The sequence below is a fragment of the Ornithodoros turicata genome, chromosome 6 (genome assembly GCF_037126465.1).
Source record: "Ornithodoros turicata isolate Travis chromosome 6, ASM3712646v1, whole genome shotgun sequence".
NCBI classification, from domain to species: domain Eukaryota; kingdom Metazoa; phylum Arthropoda; class Arachnida; order Ixodida; family Argasidae; genus Ornithodoros; species Ornithodoros turicata.
The window spans coordinates 16,137,657-16,165,564 of record NC_088206.1 but is presented as its reverse complement, the minus strand read 5'-3'; the positions used below and the strand labels follow the sequence as shown (position 1 = coordinate 16,165,564).

Sequence of the window (27,908 nt, the reverse complement as noted above, 5' to 3'; positions counted from 1 at the left end):
AATAACCAAATATCGACGTTCTTCCCGCGACTATTGATGAGGTATCCATATTTCGTTTCGTCGATAATTATCGATATTCGAAACTGCGATATCTTTGTACCTCTACTGGGTACCTGGCAACGCTTACATTAACACGTGCCCGTGTAAGGACCCCCTATTATGTGAGCAAATACTTTTCCCTTGTCCAGACGACCCGAACATTATATCTTAACATAATATTCGGGTCGCGACGACCGCAAGGGACTGCGATCTACCTGTAATAGAGGCTCCCGCATAAATGATGACGCGTTTTCAAGAGCTGTTGCCCGCGTAAATGGAGATCAGGAAGGAAGGAAGAGGGGAAAATCCGGTTTGGAGGCCTCACTGTCTCGTATAGTGTACGTAATTCCGTGGTTGCCAAAAATAGAAACTTTCCTGTTTTCACAGACATTATATTATTAGCGGCGGCGTAATCATTTCACGCCCCGCGGAGGTAGAATGCTAAAAAAAGAAGAAAAAAGAAAAGAAAAGGTCACCTGTCGATAAATAAACAAACGTAAGAAGAAAGACGAAGAGAAATGACACTTCGAAAGCCGGCCAGGTTAGAGAGTAAAGACCCCCTCTCTAACGCCAGAGGGAGGTATTTAATCTCTTTTGACACCGAAATAAAATAAAGATGTACCTATATACTAAACAGAGATAGAACGATAGACGAGTATCAGTATAAGACAATTAAGTTTTTTAAAATTCAAAATAGTCGGCAATAGTGTTTCTGTGTATTCACCGTTTGTTGGGCATGGGAACTCCGCTCAACGTCGTACACTCTAAAAACAGAGCTTCACCGCGTAGCATGCCATGCTACGCGGTTATAGGTACAGGTATAGGTTATAGGTTACAGCTATAGGAGGCTCCTATAGCCAACCATCATCCCGAATGACAGCGTTCTTTCACCTGATCTGCTGAAAACGGGGAGCGTACGCCACTGTTGTGGCATTATGCGGTTCATAATTGCAACAAAAATGGCGTACGCCCTCCGTTTTCATCAAATCAAGAGAGAGAACGCTGTCATTCGGGATTATGGTTGGCTATAGGAGCGTGCTACGCGGTGAAGCTCTGTTTTTAGAGTGTACGACGTTGAGCGGAGTTCCCATTCCCAACAAACGGTGAATACACAGAAACACTATTGCCGACTATTTTGAATTTTTTTAAAACTTAATTGTCTCTATTTCAGATGTATATATCTCGGTCGCACACAGTATTGGATGTGAGAAAAAGGTTCGACTATACACGTCACGTTTCCGAACCATTTTCAGAGTTCATTCACTGACATCACCCCTCTACTTTTGTGTGTGTGTGTGTGTGTGTGTGTGTGTGTGTGTGCGCGCGCGCGTGTGTGTGTGTTTGATTCCGGGTTAGCGCCGCGAAGCAACTGTTGCTATGAGCTCCATACAGACGTGGTCAGATGGAGAGAGGCCAGCAGGAAAAGAGAGGGGAATGGAGACTAGTGCGCGTCCTGGGCAGACTTGAGAGAGAACTGTGTACGACATCCACCTCGAAGGTCTGCCAGGAAACCGAGGGCAGCAAATCCGCTAACGACTCCGACGTTGTGCGGCCAGCGACATCGTGCAACCCTTAACGCCGGAACCAGATTCCACGCCGATAACTTCAGAAATAGCATGTGAGCTCAACGCCATACGAGCCCGACCAAAAATAGCAGCATCGACAGCGTATCCAAAAAGGACAGGCGTTTGATAACATCGCCGTCTACGGCACGAACAAAGGCACCGGCTTAAAAAACAAAACAAAAAAAAAGTATCGCTGGGCATACAACAAACTTCCGTTACCCGCACGGGGTGAACCACATTCTATCCGCTGCGACACAACAAACGGGTCTGCGCGAGCACAGAGGAGCGGAATGTTGCTCCGCTAGAGCGTGACGTAGCGCGGTCACGTGATGTCACAGAGCGGCTAACCTGTATGGGCCTTATCGGCGTCGGCATTCTGTTCTTAGCGGTGGTTCAATCCAGCTGTGTATATCAGGTGGAGGGAGAATAATGATCGTATAACAATTAGCGAAATAATCCTCAACAGTTGCCTTTAGACTCTCAGGTGAAAATATGCGGTGCGTGATTGATCATAATTTTCAGTCAGCAAACAGACCAAGATTTCGCTGCCCCCTGTGATTTCACTATTGCAGCACTCACTTTTTTATTTATTTATTCTTTTTCTTTTTTTCACATGAGGGAAACATATCCTTGAGTTTGAGGAGTAAGCACAGAGACGTGGACGAGGGGAACACGGTAAAATACGAAGGAGTAGACGAGACAGGCTCAACCTCTTCCCTGTTTTCCTGGTACGTGTTCCTGCGCTTACACAACGAGATGTTTCCCTCATCGCATCCGCAACTGCTAGCTTGGATATCTTAGGGATATCCATAGGACGTACGAATTCGTTCGGACATTATTCGTACATCCTGAGGATATCCTGTGTTGTTGGGGAGTCTGCATTTCGTCAGGTTCATCTTTTCATCCCTTGTGCTGACCGCGCTTTACACAGTTTCTACATTCCTCGATTTCTTGCAATCGTGTCAAAATTTTCAAACCACGGCCTTTAGATGTATTTGGAATATTTTAACTACACGTTACCAACTGCAATATCGTTTCACCTTCAACGTGACGTCACGATGAACAACTTGAGGGGTAACCACAGGCAGTCAGCGACCCTGGCTCTTGCACTGTCCCTCATTAAAACTGGCAATGAACGCTGTCTCCGAAGTGGAGAGTCGCAGGGACGACAAGCCGTTCCAAGTTACTGGCGGTTTACCGGAAGGTCGCAATAATTGGTGCTACCGCTTAGCTTCAGGTAACGAATGCTTCATTATCGTTTTCCTAACGGAGAGGGCAGGATGTTGGAAACGGAGGTTTAATTGGAAGGGTTGTGAGCGGCGATGGTAAGATACTGAGATAAAGAAAAACGAAAAAGAAAAGAAGAGAAGAATCTCTACGAAGATGTGATAGGAAATGTTTCCAGAAGGCAATCGTTTCTGCTGTAATGTAAAGTAGAATATGAATAGTATAGTTCGGAGTTGAAGCATGTAAACTATATGTAGCACGCTACTATATTTTATAAGTCCACATAAGCGATGAAGCTTCCCATTCACCAACATTAAATAAAGTTTTTTTTTTTAAAGATTAGTATTCCGTTAGTTATCCAAGTATAGGAGGGGGGACATAGTACACGGAACAACACAAAGGCACGTGGGGTTCAACGCGTAATTCCACGAACAGAATCATTTACTGACACACAGGGTACTTGGTTAGGATCTCGCTTTGTTATAGTCAAATTTTACAATAATTCAATCGTTCAAAATTTCAGTATATCTAATTCTAGTAAAACGTAAAATCATCTATATAAATAGTACGCATAAACCCGACGTTCATGTAGGGAAACAATAGGGATACTTTTTTTTTCTTTTTTTGAAGAGTAGCCAGAAAATTTTGGCTGTTGAACATGAGAGAACTGATGTTCTGAGGCTGGAACAACATAGAAGGGACAAATACATACAAGGTCCCTTCTATGTTGTTCCAGCCTCAGAACATCAGTTCTCTCATGTTCAACAGTTGCCGCCTGCGTCGATCCCGTCGTATGAATGTGTGTATGAGTGAGCAAAAATGTAAGAGTGAAAGGAGGATGAGTGAGAGAGAGAGTGGCTGGTTTGTCCCTTCATATGACGCACCCTGGAAGTCGCTGAGAAGGCGTGTTAGCTTAGCTTAGTTAGTTATTACTCTCTGTGTGACCTGTGTAACCTGTGTGTTTTATGTACCACGTATTTTTTTGTATCCTGTGTATTTGGATGCTACGGTGTGCATCATTCATTCATCATACATCACTCATTAACACTGTACAGTCATAGCTTATTTTAATGTTTGTAAATAAACGTTATTACCTGGTGAAAAAGGAGAAAAAAAAAGTGTTAGCTTAGCTCAATTGGTAGAGCTCTGGACCGGCAACCCAGAAGATGTGGGTTCGACTCCTACAGCTGGCTAACCTTTTCAGTGACTTTCATCTTTCATCAAATATTGGCTGACCTTTCTGAACACTTAGAAACAACAATAGGGAGTCAATAGCGAGTTTTAGTATATCGGAAGGTGCTCACGATAACAGTTCCGAAAACGTGATAAGCCAATTGCAGGCTTCTTTGAAGCGGGTGACATCACATTTGTTAAGCATCGATTTGATGAATCCTTCTATCGCATCGTTTTCGTAGAGTTCTGCCGATGTACTAAAATTATCTCTGGTGGCGAGCTTAAGGAGAACGTAGAAGTTTCACGATAACGTTTCCAAAAACATGATAAGCCCGATTCCCCTGGAGAAGCTGACGTCACGTTGCTGATATCCGATTGACTGACAGCGATACGGAGTGGGAATCGGAGGGCTGCTTACGATTGAAAACTCCCCTCACTTTATCGTGCTAAAACTCTAAAACTCACGTTATCGTGATCTGAGAAGCCGATCGCCCTTTTCCTTTGAAGCGGATGCTATCGCGCTGCTGATGGGTTTTCGTAGATTCCGTCCAAGCTACTAAAGAACTACGTAATGGAACAAAGGTTTGAGCACCGTGAACAGAAACCTCAATCCACAAAATCACACCCACTGTTGGCGGCCCCCGTGTTCAACAATATACCCGAGATATTAATCGGGAACAAAAGCGTGACTCACGAGCAATATCTCCGTCAAAGTCGAAAATCCACAAAGACTGGAAGCGGTACAGATAGCTGAACTACCCTGGAACACCACCAGCACAGACACCACACACTCGCTATACCGCACCGAACATAGCGTTATTCCACCTGCACAAGAATGTGCAACGCCCGCTGGGAAACACGTAAATGGAAGGCGCGCTTTTTTTCTGACAGGAAGCAAAAAGCTGCCACCGCCATCCAGCGAAGCAGTCAGTCAGCTTTTGGGGCCGAACGACTGCAAAACAAAAGCCTTGCGTCACGAACGGGGGGGGTGGGGGTGGAGGGGGATACTCTGTCCTCGATTGAGGCTGTCCGTTTGCCTGTCCCGCATTTTGCAGCCAATCGGTGGACTTCCACGGAAGGTTGTGTCGGACAGTGCGCTTGTTAAATGCAATGAACACAATCCATGTATCAGGTGGTCGGTGCCTCGCAATAATTTCTCTGCTTGTTTGTAGGCACATGTTTCAGGGCGTTGACAGTGTAGCGAAGCCTGGACAATCAGAAACGAAAGTAGGTTCTGTACACTCTCATAACGCAGCATGACGCCGCTGTTATTTGGCTATGAGCTGCGTGCCCAGTCCCTGCTTAGGAAAATAGTAGCGAGTTTCCGCATTTTTCCGCGTCGTACTTGACCTCCTCTCCCTAATGTCTTTATGCAAAAGGAGCCATAAACATTGCGTCCGACACGTAAAAAGGTACTTCCGGTCTGCTAGAGGTACAATCTAAGCGTGTCGGAAGAGGAAGATTGTTCGTACATAGAACAGTCGGGACTCCAGACGTTTATGGATAGTATAGTTGTATGGCTTCGTGAAGTTCAAATGGATCGGTGACAGCCAAATCTAATTGTATCGTGCTACATTAAGATGTCGTAACTATAACAGAAAGAAGATAAAAAGAAAGATAAATACCTATAATTCATGGCGTCACGACGCGAGACAGCTACCTAATCATGACGTCACACATGACCATACTATGATGAACACTCACAATGACATCATGTCCCGATCACAACCACAGTTCGATCTGCAGACTAGTTTTAACGACCTTCCGTAATTTGCGCAAGTAACTCGTACGACGCAACAAAGTTGCCGAGTCCCCGACCAGGGTTCGAACCTCCAACAGAGAGAGAGAGAGATAAGAGCCCTGGGCTCATTTCCCGACAACAGTTATTGGACAACATGCAAAGCACACTCTTAACCAAATATTCATAAACGTCATGAGCGAGAACTCCTCCTCTATCCGTATACCTTTTGTTTTTCCCACCAACAACAGAAGGGCTACGTGGAAGAAAATGTTCTCCCCACAAGGTGCGGTGTACGAAAGTTATGTCACTTTCTCCTCCGTGAACGACAGAAAGAGAAGAATGTCGCACGTGACGACCCTTTTTCCTCCCCCGCAGTCCCACAACAATGGGCAGAGGGTGAAACTGTATCTGCCGCCGTCAATAAGCGATTCAAGTGAGGCGCCCAACTTCCGTTCCCGACCACTTCCTCGTGTGACACAAAGACTCTCGACGTCGTGACTTTTCACAATGCGTTGTGGGGACCAATGTCGCATTCAACTCACGCGTGGGTCCATAAAGTGTGGCTTTATGCGTTCATCCATAATGTAATTCAGAGCGGTCGTAACACGTTGAAACCGATGGCTGATTGCACCGTGTAAGCATTATGCCACACGTCTGAATTCTGGGTATAGAATCATTTTCTCCTAAGTGCGTGACGTATAGCTGAAGAGAATCAGATTCTGGTCAGGATCTTCAGCCAACGTCACCTAGATAAAGACAGACATGAGCCACATGGGCAGCCACTGGAAGACACAGAAAGCCGGAGTCTGAAATCGTCTGCGGCGATTGGCTGAAGCAGACGAAAATCCTGACTGACATGTCGACGTGGCAAATGTGTGATAGGAGGCATTCGAAGGAGGAGAACGGAACTTCGAGCATTCCTATTGGTTCTTAGGGGCACGTGACTGGCGGGTCACTGGTGGGTTCAGACTGACGCGAATAACCAACGCTACCTAGATACAAAAGGCCTGCTCATTGCCTCCTCTCCCTCCTCCGATTAAGAGTCAGAATTCGTCTGCTACTGGCTACTGCGATTCACCGTTCCGCGAATTCAAGAACTCACCTGGAATCCGCAGACCTAAATATTTAGACAAAAAGTGCAAGACGCTTTCCGGAAAATCATTTTTGAGAAAGACTGAGACCATTTTGCGCTTTATTTTCGAGTTTTCCCATACTACGCGGGGACGTTCAATCACAACTCGCAGACGACGGTGGTTCGTCTTCATGGACACGACCGCTGAAAGCACGTTCGTAATTGGCTACGGTCGTTGAAAACACGATCCCCATTGGCTGACTCTTAATTGTTACGTCATGGCGCCGAGTAAGCAGGGTTTCTCCATCTAGATGGTGTTAGAATAACCTCTACCACATCTATTTAACAAAACGAAGGTTCCTAAATCAGTATTATTTACTTGATCTGTTTTGAACAGCGCTTCTCGTTTTGGTATTGTAGCGCAGGCGGTGTAAGGTGCGTGCACAAAGTCTCGAGAATACAAGCGTTACAAGAAAGAAAGAAGTAAAATAAAACCATAGTACCAATGCGAGATGCATACCAGTGCCATGATTAGACATACGAAGAACACTCTCTCTGGAGAGGCGACGTAGTATGGAACAGTGGCTGGCTCGACTGTCGGACAGATGACCAGTATTTCAACGACATGTCATCACTACCGCCTAGAAAGGGTCCGATCCACATTTCCCACTGGACTAAACTGTACGCTATATGGTACGCCTAATGCCCGCCGAAGGACACGCAATGTCCTAACGGCCCAGCTTGTGCCTATAACGTGTCAATCGGCTTGTGTGTACATGCGGGCGTATGCGAAGCAAAATATTCAAACGAAGCGACCCAGAAAACGGTCGAACGGCTCGGTTCACAGAACACTGCATTCATGACGACGCTGGCTGCGAAACAACACATATGACTCTTTTTCTTATTCTTTTTGTTTCCTTCTTTCCCACCATGGCAGGGGAGCACTGTTCTATATGGCCTTAATGTGTCCCGCACTGCACAGACTATATCGACGAACTGTTTTGTAACTGGTTTCAAAAACGAAAGGAGAAAAAGCGGCACAAATAAAATGAACCATGTCATAAGATGTATCGTTTCGATCTTTCCCTGTCTCACTTCCTTCTAGTTTTTTTTTTTTTTTCTCACAGATGAGAAAATGAAAAAGAAAAAGCAAAATTAAAAGAAAAACCACCGTTGGCCCGAAATTTTGAGACTGATTTTACGGTTGGACGGTTACCTCAGAACAGGGATGATTAAATCGCCACAATGTTGTTATTCAGAGTGATAACAAAAAAATTGTGTCACGTCAAAAATGTTCAACTAAGGAATATTTCTGCACCGTCCGTTCCTCAGCAACTCGAGGAAACGCATCTAACACTTAACTACGATCGCAACGTGTCACGGTCTACTGCGAGATTCCGCCGCCAGGGAACTCGACGGTTCCAGGTAAACGGAATAATGCTCACGTACGGAAAGTAACGTGACCATTATTCGAAAAGTAACGCTATTCTAGCTCACCATAGTAACACAATGAAAGCAACGAATGGTGGGAAGACTAGGTGGGTGGTGGTGATGAAAGGGCTCGCCGTTGTCGGCCTCGCAGATGTGGGCAACGTCACGACTGACGCCCTGGGGGAATGTGCGTCTTGGGCCGACTTCTAAGGGAACTGTGCCGACATGTGTCTGAAAGCGTCTGAGGAAAACCCAGGAAAAACACCAGACGGCACAGCCGGCACCGGGATTCGAACCCGGGTACCTCCCAGTCTCGACGTGACATGGCCAGCACGCTAATCACCGACTTTTGACTACTACTTACTACTACTTAAGACTACTTTTGCTATACCACCGACCACCAGTCAGTGGCAAGGCCGAGCGCGTTAAGGCGTCCCGCGCGTTGGTGGTGTCCAACGTCGTGCTGAAGACTGAGAGGTGGTGGGCTCGATTTCTACCACCGGCTGTGCTGTCTCAGGTTTTCCCTGGGTTTCCCGAAGACTTTCCAAACGAATGTCTGCACAGCTAGTTCCCCCTGAAGTCGACCCAGGATGCATAATAACCTCCCTGTCCCCCACTCCTTCCTGCTGTCCTCTCTCCGTCTGTCCACATCTGTACGCTGCTCATAGTCACAGTTGCTTCGCGGCACTAACAAACAAAAAAAAACTTAGCAATTGGGTACTCTGCCCGATACCGCACGATGCCACAAGTACCATCATAGGAATGGGCACGCGCCATACGAGATGGGAATGAGTGTTAGCAGATGAACGTTGATAATGACACCATGAGGTTATCTAACTACCTGAACCAATGGCAGCGTGCATGACTCAGAATCTTATCCATTGATTGGGTGTGGTAGATACGGCACTTATCAACGGTCTACTAACACCCTCTAATGACGATGCGTGAAAAGGCTGCAATTGTGTATCCGTCACGTGGTATGGGAGAGCGTTCTCTGGTTAAAGGAGAGAGGGGGACAGCTAGTGTAGCATGACTATAGACGACTCTCTGTTTAGAAACATGTGATGCCACGAGAAGACTCGTTCGAGGTTATATTTTGCTGCGGTGGGCAAGAAGGGGGGAAAACGCGTCGGCTGATAACGCTGATAATGCCCACCTGCATGGTTTGTGCACAGGCGAAAAGTAATCGATGAGTACTTTGGGGTTGACGAGCTGGTGGTGTTACGGACTCAACGCAACAGGGTCTTATCCCTCCTCAGGGGAAGAACGCATTTTATGTCAAAGATGTATTGCCATTAAAACGTCATCTCATTCAATTCCTCATCTACTGCGTCAGTTATAGGCTGCTATCGTGTCAAAACCAACTTCTCGAAACGCTGCCGAAGGTAGCAAAGGGCCTATTCGCCTCTCCATCTACCAGTAGAGGCGCTCGCGTCGTCTTCAAGATGGCGGAGAAAATAAGGATTGTCGATGAATGAATCAACCTGCTTCGTGGCTTCTTCCACGAGACACGCTTCAAGAAATATACAGATGACACAACGTGTGTGTTGTTTTCGCTCACGCCACTCCTGGGACAGTATCCTTTTTCTCTTCTCCCTCTCGGCATCGAATGCTCTTCTCCACATTACTTTTGCACTGCGGGAGTGAGCAGTGCCTGTTGCTGTTTGACTTCTGTAAGTCGGGAAACTCCACCGCACACGAAGGGAAGTTGCCGCATAGACTTCAGGTCACCGTGAAACAGATCGGCCGGCTGCTGTCATTATCATTCACCGAGTGCTTCAACTGGGACCCGCTAGGTGGTGAGTACCCAGTTGGAGAGGCGAATAGGCACAAGCAAAGAAATAAGAAGGTAGCACCGCCAGCGGCGTATCTAGAGCTACCTGCGCCCATGGCAACCAATGAGTCTGCGCCCCTGTTTAGGCACATATCGATGACACAGTTGGTGATGTTTTGTAAATACTTTAATGAAGTCCACAGAACTACTACACATGCAAATGGCCCACTATCGTCACATGATAGCCTTTCTGGCTTTTGCTGCTGCAAATTTGTCGATAATGTCATTGAAATCATTTTTTTCTGTTTCTTCTCCTTCAACACTTAGGACAAACAAGGTCGGAAAGCCTGTCCTGGCCCATTGGTGCTCTTAAATACGAAAGTATCAGCTTGCTAAGTATAAGCTTGCTAAGCTTGCTTGTAAAGTATAAGCTTGCTAAATGACCGCTCACAGCTGGCAATTGAAACCGCGATCGTAAGCATTATCTGGACCGCAACCCGAAGGTTCGGGAAGACATTCTCATCTCCATAGTGAACAATAAATTCAAGAAGCTCTTCGGGTCTGGATATTTTGTTTTCTGTGCGCCTCGCGAGCAACATTCTGCAGTCCAAAATTTCTTCGTACAGCTCGTTGCCGTCAACATCGGAAGTGTAAAATTTGCCGAAATCGCCCCTACACCTTTACACCTGCCCCAGCCCGACACACGGGTTCAGGTCGACCCTCTTGTTGGTCCGCCCGATACGAACTCCTCTTTTCGTCGGGTCGATTTTCTTGCTCAGATATCTCTCTCAAAGTCCCACTGCTACTGTCACGTCTCAAGTGGGATCTCCCTTTTGTTTAGGCTGCTTTGGTCTCGGCTGTGACAGTCGCTCACTGAGCTGGTTCGGTTTGCTCACGGTGCCCCGTTCTCGTCAAATACGTCACGCGCCCAGTTTAGCTACCTCGTGGTTAACATGATGTCCTTGGGGATGCGTTTTCGTGTGGTCCGCACTACGTTTCACACTACAACCTCTCTAATGGCGGGTGCATACATCATTTATGAATGGACCAGGTTGAGTGCCCGACCTGGCACGTTCACACACGACCACATAATGGCGCCCCTGTTCACCTGGCGCCCATGGCACCTGTCCACACCTGCCACACCCTAGATACGCCACTGAGCACCGCTCACCTGAGTGAAGCACCGCATGTTCCTTGCGCATAGCCTGGCGAGTTTGAGTTGAGAAGCGCACAGGGCTGCCGAGAGGGATCTGTGCTGCGGTCCCTCTTCGTTGCCGGGAGATTTCTGCTGTGCAGTCTGCAGTTCGAGAGAGAGCTCGTCGAATCGTCGCTGCTCATCAGCCATGGCCTGCTGAAGACCAGTCACGAGGTCCAGCAGCTCCTGAATATAGACGAAAGTATACAACTGTATTACGTTTCTTCTTCTAGCAGTGACCACAAAGGAAACGCGGTCACTTTATGCTGCATAAATGAACGAACCATTCACACAATGAGGTGATCTTATCTGCGAGAAAGTTAGTCGTTCGTCCTAACACCATGCATAAATTTTAGCATTTAGCGAGTCAGGTGCTTCGCCATATCGCAGTTGGTGATCTGGGGTATAGCAGATTAGAGCAGCCGGAAGTGTAGTTGAAATTTAGTTGCTAAGCAATGTAATAAGAAGAAGCGTGTGACTGTGTGAAGCAAAGTGAAAGGCATTGGATCAGATTGCAGGAACGGGCTCCCCTTGGCTCCACTGGTGCACGACGTCTTACACGTGTACACTTCATCAATGGGACATTTCATTTCGCTGACGCTATGCTGGGACCCAATGTCCGATGTCGCAACCCTTAAAGGGGTTGCGACAGGTCTTCCCACGTTGTCCCAGGTAAACGTAAAAGAAGGTTCTTTGCAACGATGTGATCCTGTATTCAAAGTTTCATAGCGGAGAGGGTAATAGAAGCGGAGAAAGTGGGCACCGCGTACACCAAAACTCATACGGCTCTGACATCACAGCGCCAGTGAGGCAGCACACGAGAAGTCACGTGCTTACGACTGCCAATGGGAATGAACGCAACTCTGAACTCTGTGACGTCTGCACTTTGCCCGGGAGTGTGTTCGAGGGCTTGTGTCTTACTAAGTATGACACGTCGAATAATAATTATTTTTTCCTCGGTATTCTGGGGTGCAGCACAACGCGTCCATGATGGAATGAACAACATCTATGAAAGTGTCGCAACTCATTTACATTAAATAAGGGGTTTAACAACAGAGATAACACACACACACACGCACACACACACACACACACACACACACACACACACACACACACACACACAACACACACACACACACACACACACACACACAGAGAGAGAGAGAGAGACAGACAGAGAAATAAATGGCATGACATCCAGCTACAGTGGCTGCATCGCCACTGCGGCGTACCCGGGAACGAGGCAACGGCCGTATAGTCGCAAGACGAGGTCAAACAAGGATCGGGGTCCGGACAACTTTCACGCATACTTTTTACGTCACTAAACGTGTCGCAATGAGAACCGTTGGTGCCCTTGTGGAAAGTGTATGTTATGACCACAGACGAAGAAGCATTCCACATGTGTGACTCTTACACAGAGTTGACCCTGAGCTCTAGTTTCGAATGTCACCAGGACTGCCTCGGAGTCTCCTGTTTAAACTCGAAAATGTTCCCTCGCCGAACTGTAGCGAATGCGACGTTTGTGGTAGCCAAGGTCGTGCTGGAGACTGGGAGGTGGTGGGTTCGAATCCTACCACCGGCTGTGCAGTCTGAGGTTTTTCCTGGGTTTTCCGGAGACCTTCCAGACAAATGTCGGCCCAGGTCGCATACTGACCCCCCGTCCCCCACTCCTTTCTGCTGCCCTCTCTCCATCTGTTCACATCTGTACTCCGCTCACAGCCACAGTTGCTTCGCGGCGCTAACACAAAATAAAAATAAATACAGAGCCGTTGCCGCATCTTAGAATCGTCGCTGGCCCACCTGGATAACCGCCTTTTCAGCGCGAAAAAAAAGTTATTGGGCGCTGGTCTGTGGGTCACCAAGCGCCGGCCATACACGCAGTTACGCAATTTTCGATATCACGTGACCTCGTCGACACCCTGTGAAGTCTCCGTGTTTCTCAGCTATACTGTTTCAAGGACAGAGTACATTGTGCAGCCTGTTGAGGGCCATCAGTGTATTTAATCTGCGGTCATTTGAACTATTATCCCGCTTACTGGACTCCTTCGTCAGGTGGAGCCTGCTTGTTCTTCTTTATGCCTCTTGGACATCTTGGTTCTTGGGCTTGGTTTATCTACTTTCTTTTCTACTCACGTGTTCTGGAGTAGCCTGACAAGTCGGGTATCTTCATGTCCATATTTCTTGATTATTTTTTTTTTCAATCAACCGACTTTTTAGTGTTATCAAGAGGAAGTGGCGGGAGAAATACCGGTGGGCACCTGGTTGCTGCGCAGAACTAGACCTGCTTTGCAGATTGAAAGGCAAATGTCAAAATAATGACGGAACTGTACATATACTAACTACTGATGGATAGGCAGAGTACCGGATGGAAGTACGACGGACCAGCGCTGACACGGCGAAAAAACCAAAGGATTCTACTTGACCACACGAAGGAATGCCACATCATAGGAGTCCTTTGGCGGCATAGAGAGAAATTTCGATACCCAAAGGACAAGTTAGCACGTGAGCATGTGAACGCGGCGCTCCTCCCCGTACGGGGCCCCTTCTCTCTCTTCCTATATTTCCTTCTTCTCTTTACGGTACGTTGCCGCCTTTCTAGCACGCAGAACGCCCATATTTTCCTTCAACGACAGGTCGCGTCCCATCAGGTCGCGGTTGCAAGGGCTATAACTATGACAATTAAAAGCTCCGAAGGTTCGCCCAATTTTTCCAGAGTGCACCACTCCCACCCCCCCTAACGCTTCTGAACACACACAGGTCGATAACCTAACCAGCAAACGTACGTCGTCAAATGCGTTACTACTAAAATACCGGTCGAATCTTGCAGACATGCACTACGACCGAGAAACGAAGGGTGACCGATGTCAAGGCCGCTCATAATAGACACGGGTGCTACATTTGCCGCATGTGAAAAAATTTTGCTTCCGATAGCCGAGTGGATCTAAAACTCAACGAAAGCAGAGACACTATTCTTCCCCCCTCTCTGTCTGTTTGTTTGAAGTAAGGACTATACATGGAGCAGCAATTTATGGTGTCATAGTTTCCATCAAAAAGCGGTATGTGACAATGGGATGTGCGGTGATGTATGTACGTGCCCGTAATAAAAGAAAAAAGTATTTTTCTTACACAACGATTACCAATATAAACGATAACGATTATAACGATTTTGATATCAGTAATTATTGTATTGTTTTTAACTGCGGTACTACTGTAAGCATCCCTCAATTGTGGTAAGCGTGAATTTGTAAATTATGTCTTGATCGTTTTTTTTTTGTTTTTTTTTTTCTCTGGAGTCTGTATAAGTGTTACATGTCTTGTCCAGATGCCCTGATTGTAAGGGGGTCGAGACGTTTCTCAAGCTTCCAGCTTTTTGTCTTGGCTCCCCCATCGTTCTGATGGTAAATAAAAAAAATTAAAAAAAGGGGCGTTGGGGAGGGAGAGAAAGGAAACAAAAAAACAAACGGGTGAGTAATGGAAACAGGAACCGAAACCCTACTCTGATGTTTGTGTACTCCTCAATCTGTGTCTGGGTAACGCCATCTCGATACAGAAGGCCTGCTTAGTTTTACACCTTCTAGATAACAGAGAAGGTCTCAACACGCTTTCAATGGCGTCACGCACCTGGCCCGGTTGCCATACATTTTCAATGAGTGAGCTTTTCTCTTCTTCGCTCTTCCGGTGACGTCACATATATCTATCGCCAACAGCCGCAGGAGGGACAGGTGCGTGACGTCAGTTGAAAGAGTGCCAGAGGCCTTCTCGGTTATCTAGAAGGTGTTGGCTTAATGCCTCCTTTCACCCGTTCGCTTCGTCGACATATAAAGTTAGGATGTCGATCGTCACAACCAATGGATTTGAACCACAGGCTTTCCGTGGCTACCGGTGGCTCACCATGCGGCTGATGGCCACCGACAGCACGACCGTGATTGGCGGACTCTTAAAGGTACTGTAAATCAGCAGGCACGCTGTTAATGTTGGCAGCGGCATTTGAAAGCTTATTCCGAAAGAAACCCACACTGCAAATTTTATGTGCGATAGAAAACTCTAAATATTTTTTTATCACGACAAACTGCGGTGAAAAGACGCGGGGTGACGCCTGGTGGGAAACAATCGCCCATTCGTTGAGCAACAATGTTACATGTCCCCAACCATAGCCCCCTCCTATCGGCTAAGTACACGCCGTTATAAAAGTTGCTCGAAGAGACGAATATATTAGACCGTTTACAGCATAATTATCTGGGCGCCACCATCTTAGCGCACGTGACCTTGCGCGCCACTGCTTGCCTTCTCTTTGGCTGCCTGTTGGCACGGCGCACGTAAACGGCCGGTGCAACCCAGAGACGCTTTCTCAGATTTTAAATTTTTTGCAATGAACTCCGGATGGAAGGATGACACGAGGCTTTCGCCGAAGCTTCGACGGTCAGATGAATGCATTTGCTTGATTTAGAGTGATACGAGGGTGGTTCCATAAGTTTCCGGCCAGAGGTAGAAAATGCGCCCGAATTTGAAAATGCGATTAAGGACGCGTGGCGCCATCTGTTGAGGGGCCGGAGCACCACCCTCAACCTCTCCATGCTTTTGTCGGTTGGAGAGCGGCATTTCAAACAGCCAGGGTGCACTCTTCAGTTAAAATGGAAAAAATCGAGTACCGCGCTGTGATAAAATTCTTGACAAAAGAGGGACTTTCGCCTAAAGAAATTAAAGCGCGACTGGACAACGTGTACAGGGAAGCCTCTCCGTCGTACACAACGGTAAAAGACTGGGCTAAGCAGTTTCGACTGGGGCGAGAGTCCATTGAAGATGATCCACGCGATAGTCGTCCAGTGGAAGTGGGGTCACAAGAAAATTTGTCTCTTGTCGAGGAGGAAGTGCTGAGCGACAGGCGTCTGAAGGTGAAGGAAATCTTAGAAAGGCTGGGGCTTTCCAAAAGAACCGTTTTTCGCATCATCGGCGAGGGCCTTCACATGAAAAAGGTCAGTGCGAGATGGGTGCCACGACTTCTCTCGTCAGTTCAAAAGCAACAGCGCGTCGTCTGTGCCAAAAAGTTTTCGGAGCTCTGTCAAGAGAACAAAGAAGAAATATTGAAGTCAATTGTCACAGGGGATGGGACGATGGTGCTCTGCTATGATCCCCTTTCGAAAAAGGACTCGATGGAATGGCGCAAACCAGGAGAAGCACCCCCAAGAAAAGCCAAGGTCACACAATCCACAAAGAAGATCATGGCAACCATATTTTGGGATTGTCACGGGATCCTCCTTATCGACTTCAAAGAGAGGAACACCACAGTGAATGCGACTTATTATGCTTCACTCCTGCACCGACTGCGAGACGCCATCAAGGAAAAGAGGCGCTGCAGGTTGAGTCGAGGTGTCCGGTTGCTCCAGGACAATGCCCCTGTCCACACGGCTTCTGGTGCCAAGGCTGCACTGAAGGAGTGCGGCTTCGAAGAAATCCACCACCCACCCTACAGTCCAGACCTGGCACCGAGTGACTACTTCCTGTTCTCAAACTTGAAGAGGGATCTCACAGGACGGAGATTTCAAAACGATAGTGAGGTGCAAGAGGCAGTTTTCCAGCATTTTGACAAAACTTCAGACTATTTTTTCAAGGGTAAGAATGCTGGTTGAAAGGTGTCAAAAGTGCATCGAAGTTAAGGGTGACTATGTCGAAAAGTGATACACTTGTTTCGTCTCTATGACTATTAAAAGTTGGTCGGGCCGGAAACTTATGGAACCACCCTCGTATTTCTGTCCTCCTGCGACCCAGATGATCGGCCCCACTATGCTTGAGTTACTACATATTTCGGCGTTTTTTCCCCCTCTTCTTTTGTTGCGCATATGTTACGTTGTGGGTACGTTCATAAAGTAATATCGCAAGATCGTGATTTCTTGCTTTTTATCGCAAGAGTTGCGGTACAACTACCTGAGAAAGATATGCATGTAAGGGCTGTTATGTTGTCGTTATGAAGTAGCATACTTTTATTGTTGATTTCAGATGTATACAACCACAGGATCAACGAGCTAGAGGGAGACGGAAAGCCTGCGCTGAACTACAGAGAATTTGCAAAGGGAACGAACGTGTTTGACAGCGGCCATGTCGGTGTAGTACTGTGCCAGTGCAACGATGGTGTATGAATTTTAAGGGCCGACATCAGGTCGACACAAACAGTGAGAAGAACGCGTAGTACAGAGACTCGCTTCGGGCCCACTTTGGCGGCAACATGCACATGTAAAGCGGGTTTCAGCAGCCGGTGCAGTCATATTTGTACACCGCTCATCAAGGTTGTAGAGGCGACAAACAAGGGGCTCACGAGTGCTTCGTGCACTGACAAGGCATGTACACGGAACCGTTCAACTGCAAGGAACGTGACCCCTGCTACTATGGGGGAAGTTTATTCTGACAAGCAGCAGCCAACGCCTACAGCGGAGTTTGGGGCTCACACAGAAATGCTGCGCCACTTTGAGGGCTGCATTACTTACCCTCGCTGACTCTCCCGGTTTGAAATCCTTCCTCTAAAGATTCGATACCTACTGTTGTCGAATCAGCTTGTTTTATGCTCTCTTTGTGGAAACCCGTGCATTGCAAAAGGCCTCGAACGCGGGCAGTCTTTGTATAGCGACGGCTCGTGAATTTAACAAACAGCTTCGTCCCACACGATCAGATCTCTGTCACAGTTTGTACACTCAATCACGGAACAAGTATTCGCTCTGCTTTTTCCACATGTTGCACAGAACTGTAGCACAGCGGCGAAAAAAGGTCGGAAACACTCACATAGGCAAAGGCACACACGCACTCGCAGAAGGCAAGCAATGGCGTGGCTACTGTGGCGCCATCTATTAGCGCCCGAAGCAACTGGCTGCTGTAAACGGTCTATTCCATGAAATACTCTTCGAATCTTATATCAAGTACATGGTTGGAGAAATAAACACCGATACCTCCATAACATAATAAACTACGAAAAAGTACGCTTCGAATTAAAAAAAAAAGCGAAAGTCCGGACGTTCTGTGCGCATGTACGACTGCCGACTCTACACTTACCCTGACGGTGAGTGAGCTGACGGCATCTTCGAATCGGTCATCGTCCGCGTGCATCAGCTTCTCCACCGTCGTCCAATCCAGGCCCGGGCCGGACATCTGCGTATGACGGAACAAGTAAGTCACGCAGTCGGTCACTCCTCCCCGGCACACAACCGGTGACCTCTGACCGCCAACAAAATTACACCTGTAAACCACACACAAAAAGCATAACGAGCGCAGGGCTTCATCGAGGAAACGTCTTTCTGAAAGGCGCGAGTGAACGTTTTCTTTCAAAAGAGTTCCGCACGCAATTATTCTTTATTTCGTCGTATGCCTTTATGTTTGCTGAACTCGAATATACAGAGCTTTGGATAACCTGGCCAGCGAAAGACTTTCTGGAGTTCAAGGCGTGCAGACATTTAACTGAACAATGAGAAAACATCACAGGAAATATCCTGCACTGTTTAAAGCGAACGTACACAAACTACACTATATTGAGCTACACTGAACTACATAAACTAAGCACCACAAACAGAGAGAAGTAAATGAACTAACGTAATTAAAGCAATGTAATTCACTGCTGTAGCTCAGTTTGCAAGTAGCTTCCGTACCACATTTGATTCGACATATTTACATGCTTGTGTATAAAGCAGTTCAAATGCTGAACGCTAACCTGTACAACCAACGTGAAGACAAAGTTTGCGATTCCAACATCGTTATCGAGGTGTCAAAACTTGGTATAGACATCTTCGCGTGCTGTTGAAAATTCGCGAAATTGAATTTTTCAAATCGCGAAATTAAGGGACCACGAACGGTAAGGGTTTTACAGTATACAGTATTCCCAAAGCGAAACTAGCAGTTGCACCATTTGTACTGCACGACGAGAGTTTACTTACTTTATTTTCCCTTCCTTTCGTATTTACTTTAAAAATTTTTATTTGGCGCAAGCTGCACCATCACGCGTCCGAAAAATCCGCTAGACAACTGCATCTCAAACAACTCTTCAAGGAGACCAGTAGCGCTGATTCAACACAATGGCTAATGCGGACGTCCGTAGAAACGAACTTGAGAAGGAACTCCTCAAGTTCTTTCGTTTCCGAAAGACAACAGAAAATAGAGCAGCATGAGTGACAAGAGCGAAATACGTGTTTGAACAGTGCTGCAGCAGCCGACGTATACCCTACTACTCGCAATGACTGCTTTCCGTGATTTGTTACCAGGGGAATTTCAGAACCGCGAAGCTATCAGACTCAATGGGTCGAGCAACGTCAAACATTAGAACGATGGCAAAGAGGACGAAACCCGAGACAGGGAAGAAAGACCCCACAACACACAGTCCTCTCCGCAGTTATGCACCAGCTATAGTCGGCACCCTTCAACTCCTGTCAATTAGAACGATGCTCAACATGGCAAGTATTGTGACGTACCTCGTAAAAATTCAAAAATACTAGATCAAAAGTTCAGAAATAAAGTTTCAGAAAACCACACGCCACACACAAAAAAAAGTATAATGTATATAAAATATGGTGCGAACCGTCAAAGGAGTGATGACACCTTCACAATGTAGTTCACTACACCATGTACCGCATTACTGCACGAAAGAAATACAAAAGTACAAAAACATTTAGTATTCATACTCGTCGTAGTAGCGAAGTACAAAACCTTGAGTACACTTCCACGTGAAAACTGAAACATAAGAGGAGCGAGAGCCTCATGCATTCTTATTGCTTCTCGTAACCACGTGATCTCTACCGCGGCCGCCTCAGTGCCGCATACGAGTTTCGATATTCGATTACGCGTCTCTCACCCCCATTTGCTGTAAAAAAACCTTGAATGGAGGTTAAATCTTCGTCTCTCGCTTGCTACAAGGAGAAACAAGCTTTCTTCTCCACCGACCCTACCAAAATACTTCGTTGCTTTCTGTATATCCGTGATGCCTATAACTCCGCACTGAAGGTTTTACTGAGATACGCTTTCATTATTGGAATGCCGACCAGTTTTGAACTGCTCAGTTAGCCGTAGAAATTACGATGTACAAATTCAACTGCAGTAATTACAAAAAAAAAGGCTCGTTGTAAGCCTACTACTTTGTTACCAGTCGGTTACGAGGAAGAAAAAAAACAAAAAAATTGAACATCATCTTCGTGTCTCGGCACAGGCATATATATATATATATATATATAAGGTCATCAACTCCAGTTCGTGAGTATAGTGGAGAGCCTTCTCTAAATCAATCCCGCGATCTGGCTAGTCTGACTGATACCGGCAGGTCAACGGATAGAGCACTGGCACACTGACTTCAAGGCGTATAGGAATCGATTCCCGGCCGAAGGCCTGCGGTGCGTGTCGTATCCAGCAGGGTGACCTCTCACGTACCCCGAGCGAAATCTTTTCCCTCTATTCCTTCACCTAGACTGCTCGGGTCGGAACAGCAACAACTAAATCATGATGATGATGTGGTCAGTCGACAATTTGTATTTTTATATGCAGGTCTCACTAAACTTGTTCTAACCAAGCGCTTACTCACGCTCAATGTGCAGCCGTTCGACCGCAGGTCGTAAAAAAAAGAGAATGTGTCATTCCCTTTCCCGTTTACCACGTAGGGAAGAAGAATATGAAATACGAGACTCGTCAAGAAATGAAAAGAGAGAAACGCGTGCCACGATGCGTTCTGCACCTGCGTACTTCGGGGTCGTGCGGTGAAGCCCGCCTTCTACAACGTGCTGTTCTATCTCCCTGGAGAAGAAACTCGGCAAAACACCTAGCTTACAGGGTCCATACAATGATGGGCCCATAAGGGTAATATCCTGTACGGCTGACAGAGTATTCTCACAGTCATATTATTGAGTCAGAAAGACTACCAGCTTAACTGCCTGTCTTTGACATCCCCAGCTCCGAACATGACAAGAAAATTTTATCAATTTCGAGTTGGGAGAGTGATTGAGACCAATAATGAGAACGAGAGTCCCTCACATAACGTTATACTCCATGCTTCTAATACGTTTTGAGACTATGGTCATCTGGTGCCTACATTCACGCTATAGTTAGTCTCGTATCTCCGCGTAGATAGACGACTTTGTGGCTCTTAAAGAAGGCAAATGTGACCCTGCCCCTGCTCTTGGGTGTAAAGGCACCTTCTCAAGCAGCACAACATCTTCGCCGAATATTGGCCCAATATTGGCAATAGAGGGCCAATCTTGGGCCGGTACTGCCAATATTGGACCAAGATTGGCCCTCTATTGTCAATACTGGACCAATATTTTGCAAATATGTTGTGCTGCTTGGGTTAGTGTGCATCTTTCCGCCTTGTACAGGAGCTGCGGTATAAATGTCGTCAAACTGGTCCCCGTTGTCGCACACAGCAAGATGCATTTTGACAAGGAGTCCCGTTTCGATCTGACCTGTGTCCCCAGTAACGTTGCCGTTAGTCATTCTGCGAGACATCGAATGCCATATACTTGGGTGCGCGTCGCATTGGCTGCGTCACATTCCAGGTGCGCATGCGCAAAGGGACTGTTTTCAGATATACTGTTCAAAAAATCAGCTCCGAATTCTACCCCCCTTCACGTTAGTCGAGAGCGCGGCCATAATTGCTGTATGTGATTCGTGATCGTCCCTTCCGTTCGCAGTTAGTTCATTGCTAGAAAAACAAACGACATACAAATGCTTGCTGCTGAGTGGACAGAATGGATACTGCACAGCCGAGAAGGTGAGAACAAAGACAACACGATTCTGATCACTTGGATGTCTGTTCTTCTTTAGATACCGTGCAGCAAGGCGCCACAGAGATAGATCTCAGTCGGTATAGCGTGCTAGATTGCCGAGCTCAAGATCGTGGGCTCCATCCCAGCCGAGGACAGTATAGCAATGTGGAGGACAGACAGGTACAGATAGTATATACAGATAGATATCTCGCTTTAAACGTTGTTGTTGTGTAGAGCCGTCGCACAAGGAAGACGTATCCGTGTTATGTGACCCCTTATCTTGTCTCTCCACAAGCAGATCGTCATGCATCTATAGAGACGCAATTAAGGGCCCGTAAAACAGCAGACATACAGGTTACGTTGCTGACGTAGGTTTCCAGCTTGTGCTTGTTACACATGCGAAAGGCAACACTTAATATTTTTTAATTTGCTAGGAAAATTGCGGTAAACTAGGATGCCTCAATACTAGCTCCCTCTGTATAGAGTGAAGATAACCGCGTCGTCTGCTACGAATTTCCGCCATCTTGACTCCCATGCATAGCTCGTGATGCGCTCACAAAAATGTAGCTATATACACCACAGGGGTGGCATCCAGTGTATTGCTCCGTAGACGAAAGCGTGCTGGGCGAACGAATGCATCCTGGACAGGTCCTGGTCGCACGTTACGGCAAACGTCGAGGCACACGTGACCTTAAAGATGGCGGCGCCCGTGATCGGCGGCCAAACCGTTTGTAAACAATGCGGTTGTTGTTTCTGGACGACGTTTTGGATGTTTTTCGATTACGGTAATTATTTTTTATCCGATAATCTCGCAATAAAACGCGCAGTTTTACATATAAAGCCTCGTATTGTTGACAACTTCCAAATATGTGATGACGACCACGCGTTAAGACTTACCGAGCCGATGCGATGTACTTAAACTAAGGTGAAATGGACTACCATGTTGCGGAAGAAGCACCGCATAGTTTACGCTGGCAAAATACGGTCATCCGTTGGTGTTATAACGGTGAAAATATGTCGGTAAGCGGCAAAACGACATGTAAACAAAGTCACATGACCTCAAAATGACGTTTCCTATGACGTGCGACCAGGACAAGATGGCAGTTTTGCCAAAAGCACCCGCTTGAGGGTAGTTACAACAATGGCGGGTTTGTGTCACCCCTGTGATATACACTTTGCCACATACTACATTTCGGAGAAGAGTAAATACGTAGCGGAGGTCTGAAAAAGTTGGCGAAATCGGTACACAGCATTCATGGGTGCTAAGCTTGGGCGTCAACATGGCGGCTTTGCGGCATTCGCTTCTACAAAGGTTGACTCCACCCAACGGTAAAACGGCTCGCTGCGACGTCTGGTGGGAAGTAATGCACAATTCGTCAGGCAACAGTGATCTATGTTCCAGACTGATTTTCTATACGAATCCTGATGGCTACGTAGCAAACTTATTTCGTTTTAGACCCAGTGTTGCCCGCAAACGATGTAGTTCTGCCGCCGTATACTTGACGAGCAACGCGCAGTTGGTGACCGCTTCGACACAGCGTTGCCCACAATTTGCAATTGGGACGGAAATTGTGACATGAGTACAGTACTCGGGCTACCGAATAGACGACGTTTCTGGGATATACCTTTAATGTTCCTGGGTGAAGTTGAGTTCCCTTGAGCTGGTCCACCCGCTATGTGTAGCCGTGTGTGGCCGCGTAATCTGCTCACCCAGAGCTCGTGCTACCGTTATTGTTTCATTATCAACGAAGCTCGATGTAGGTGACGTTTCTGTACATGCAGATGCCTGTGCGTGCGTAGAAGTATATTAAATATATCCCGCAAATGCGTCGAGGGTACCAAAGCCCAGGAGGTCTCTATCACACGGTATATATGCACTGTTTATTAGATTTCTGTCTAAAGGAAGCAATTAGGATCCATGGAAGTGCATAGGCGCGCGTACGCAATAGCTCCGCCGTCTCGTTATTGGCTCTGTACTTAGAAACACGCCTCGGCAGGAAGATGGAACTCCGATCACGTACGAGGCTATGGCAGTGCTTTCCGTGCACTGAAACGTATCGGCAATCAGCGAAGCCCCATACATACTCACTCTCAGTCTCCACATAGCCGCGACCACAGGGGGGGGGGGGGGGGGGGGGGAGCGTGTTTTTCTTCGTGATGCTGCAAACCGGCTGTACAGCCTGCACTCCACAAGCCGACAGGGAATGCTACTCGGACGCGGGGAGGAGAAGGTGAAACTTCCGGGGTCAACCCCCCCCCCTCTTCTCATCAAACGCCCGGCCGACCACGCACAGTCATCGAGTGCATTTTGTACGACTTGCTTGGAAATCACAGAGCGGTTTCATTGCTTTATATACTCGTTTATTTTCAGAAGCGTACTTTATTTTTATCGCAGAATAATAGTGAACGACAGTTGCTTGCACCAAGTTACGTGGCAAAAAAAAAATAAAAATGTTTTGGTCAGTTGTGAAAAGCCAAGCGGGTGCGAGTAAGCCTGTGATCGTTGATGGCACCAATCAACCCCCTTGCAGACACAGCTGCTGCTAAGAAATTCAACGAATACTTTTCTCCGGTTTTTACTTGCGAAAATGAACCATGTCCAGGTGTTGTTGCTGACACTTTGCACGAGTACATTGTTGGTCCAGTCATAATTTCGATTTCGGGTGTTCTTGAGATCATTAATAATTTGCCATTATCATCATCCCCAGGTTGTGACAATATCTCTTCAAAGATTTTAAAACTTACAAGATACTTTTCAAGCAAGATTCTTGATATCTTGTTTCAGCAGTCTTTGGACACTTTTGTAGTTCCCAATGACTGGAAACATGCAACTGTCGTACCAGTCCCTAAGTCAGCTAATACTTCAGCCGTTGAAAACTATAGGCCCATATCTCTTACATGTGTGTCTTGCAAAGTACTCGAACACATTTTGTACTCTACTGTCATGAAATACTTGGATCGATGTAATTATCTTTATAGCAATCGACACGGCTTTAGGAGTGGCTTTTCCCGGGAGACACTGCAGCTTTTTGAATTTGTAACTGACATATATACGCCTCTTAATAATGGTAACAAAGTGGATGCGATATTTATAGACTTTAAAAAGGCATTTGATCGCGTACCTCACTGTCGTCTGATTCAAAAGCTTTATACTGTTAATCTTCACACTAGTATAATTAATTGGATAACTGCATATTTACAGAACAGAACTCAGTGGGGAAATTCTTTTTCGGACTCCTCTGTGGTAATATCAGGTGCCACCTCATGTAATGCCCAGGGATCAGTTTAGGGCCGTTACTATTTTTAATTTACGTAAACGACTTACCCTCTTCAATTCAGTCGTGGATTAGGCTTTATGCTGATGATGTTGTTTTATCGGTCAGTCAGGTCTGAAGATGACCGTACGACATTGCAGTTAGATCTCATGAAAATCCAAAACTGGCGCGATGAATGGTTAATGGAGGCGAACGTGTCAAAAGCAAAGTGTATGGTATTTTCGAGGGAAAAGAAACGAATTTTATATGACTACCACTTAAATAGTAAAGTAACCGAAAAGTGTAGCTAGTTTTAAATACCTAGGTGTGCATCTTACGAACGACCTCACTTGGAACAACCATACTACAGAAATATGTCATAAAGGTAATCAGGTATTCGGTTTCCTACGGAGATCGTTGTATTTAGCTTCACCCACAGTTAAATTGCTAGCCTATCAGACACTCGTACGCTCTAAATTCAGGGGTGCTACGGGCAAAACTGATTTTGGAGCACTTTTTGGAGCAGTTGAATTTGAGTTTTGGAGCTCCTTGGAGCAGTAATTTTGCATACTTTGGAGCATACTGGAGCACAAAAATGTCATGTTCTGGATCAACTTGGAGCACAGCATTTCACATCTTTAATGGCACCAAGGAAAATAACCACATCTGAAGAAGCATAGGTATAGCCTTAGTCCGTGTTAACAAGAAAGGACTCTGCTAATACATTTCCCGCATGTATTAAGTCCATGAGTGTGTCCGACACAAAGTAGAAAGCATAACTCGGTGAAGAAAGTTAGGAAACGTTGTTAAGTTAAAGTTAACAGCAGCCACGCCATGCTGAACGCACGAAATTACGACGTTGCAAAGGACGCACACAGCATCAGTGTCCTTAAATTCTGGTATGCACCTAACGCTGATGAGGTCATTGTTGGAATCCGCTTCATTTAGCACAGTTCAACTGAATTTGGTGCTCCGACCTGCGGCGACAAACGCAACCATTAAATTGATGAGAATCTCTCACGCAACTAAGCTCAGAAAAGCGATCTCTGTGTTGTAACTAAGCAACAAAGCAAAAAACGGTCGCTATATGCGATCAAAGCTAGCCAAGGTATTGCCACAAAAGTCGGAACTGGGACCACCCTTGTGAAAACCGAAAGTGTAATTTACACTTTCGGTTTGGGCGGCTGCGCTGTTTACAGTGAACAGCGCGGCCGCCCATACGTCTCGAACAACAGTATATTGCGATGAATTTATTGAAAAGGGACGCAACTGGGAAGCATTACGGGTAAGGCTATATAATATATGTGGAAGAGCTAATTACGTTTGCTTATCTTGACACACACCTACGCTTGTCGCTGCATACAGTTAACGCCACCGAGGCACCCGCCACACAAACAGCAGGAGACGCAGGAGACACCCTGGCGGTAGAGGTGCGCGCCGCCGCCGGCCCAAAACGTCTGCACGCCGCCAACGTGGTAATTCGGTGCAAAGTCTGCTTTTCGACCAAAAACGCTCTAAAATCTCTCTGGTTTAAACAGAACTTTTTGGTCTCATGTTCTGCAATGGTTCATCCTCTTTTGTTTTTATATTCGGTGCAGCACTCTGCATATGAGCATTATTCGAACCTACGGCGAAAAAAAGAGATCAGCTCGGCGGCCCCGCCGCCGCCGCCGGGCCTCCAGAAGGGTGCACCCAGCTGAGAGCTTTCGACTTTTGCTCTTATGGCGCAATTTCCGCCGATTTCACGTTTTCGGCGCACGATGGCGCAAGAAATCAACCTTGTATCAAAATTGCGCAATTGGCGCAGCCGTAGCACCCCTGTAAATTAGAGTACGCGTCGCTGATATGGAGTCCCTATCAGAAGTATATACCTCATTGATGAGCCTACCTCAGATCAAAGGAACCTCAGATTGATGATACCTCAGAACAAAGCTGTCCGTTTTATATATAACAAATATGACAGGCAGAGTATCACAGATTTTAAAAAAAATGCAACTTATCCCTCTCTTAGAAAATCAAAGAAAAATACGAAGACTCTCATTCATGTATAAACTTTTCCATCATGGGTCTCATTATTTGCAAATGCAATTAATCACTCCTCAAGCCCAGTTGATCATTTATGTAAACTGCAAGCAGCTTTTGGTTACACTAATTACTTTTATTACTCCCCAATGCAAACATCCATTCGTGAGTGGAGTGCCCTCCCTGCGAATGTTGTAGCTTCAGCATCTCATGAACATTTTGTGAAGCAGTGCGAAATGTTGTATTTGTTATGATTTGTTTCTTAACTGTTTGCGTGCTATTTGTCTCATGTTCGTTTCTGTTACTATTTGTTCCCTCTTTTTTCTGTTAACCCCCCTCATGTAACTTCCCTCTTTTTTCTGTTAACCCCCCCTCAAATGCCTCTTGGCATTTGAGGTACATAAATAAAATAAATAAATAAATAAAAAAAAGTGTGGAAGAAAGCTGCGTCCGAGCAAACCGGAATCCACGTTGTCTTCGACATCTTACCAAGACAGTCCTCCACGACTGCAACGCTGTTCTAAGAACAACCTAATACAGCTTTTTCAACGTCCACGACAATATCTGATATACCTTAGTCATTACGTTGTGCCCGTAGCAATACGAGAGAGAGAGAGAGAGAGAAAACAAGTCCAAACATCAAGGTTCCGAGCATGATGCTTCTACGAAGATCGATAACCTGCCACTTGTT

General features: G+C 46.3%; 1 protein-coding gene and 1 long non-coding RNA gene across 3 annotated transcripts in view; one reads left to right on the top strand and one right to left on the bottom strand.

The window, feature by feature from the left end:
• LOC135399260 (uncharacterized) overlaps positions 1-17,750 on the top strand; it is a 55,788-nt gene extending 38,038 nt beyond the window's left edge. Inside the window, exon 2 of the long non-coding RNA XR_010424232.1 lies at positions 17,215-17,750. This is a non-coding gene — a long non-coding RNA (uncharacterized LOC135399260). The remainder of the gene's footprint in view (positions 1-17,214) is intronic.
• Positions 1-27,908, bottom strand: part of LOC135399259 (uncharacterized) — a 125,661-nt gene that overhangs the window by 74,723 nt on the left and 23,030 nt on the right. For both annotated transcript variants that reach the window (XM_064631088.1, XM_064631089.1), the window contains 2 exons: positions 18,259-18,354; positions 11,194-11,403 (listed from right to left, as the gene is read on the bottom strand). In XM_064631088.1, coding sequence (XP_064487158.1) covers positions 11,194-11,403; positions 18,259-18,354 — 306 coding nt within the window. The remainder of the gene's footprint in view (positions 1-11,193; positions 11,404-18,258; positions 18,355-27,908) is intronic.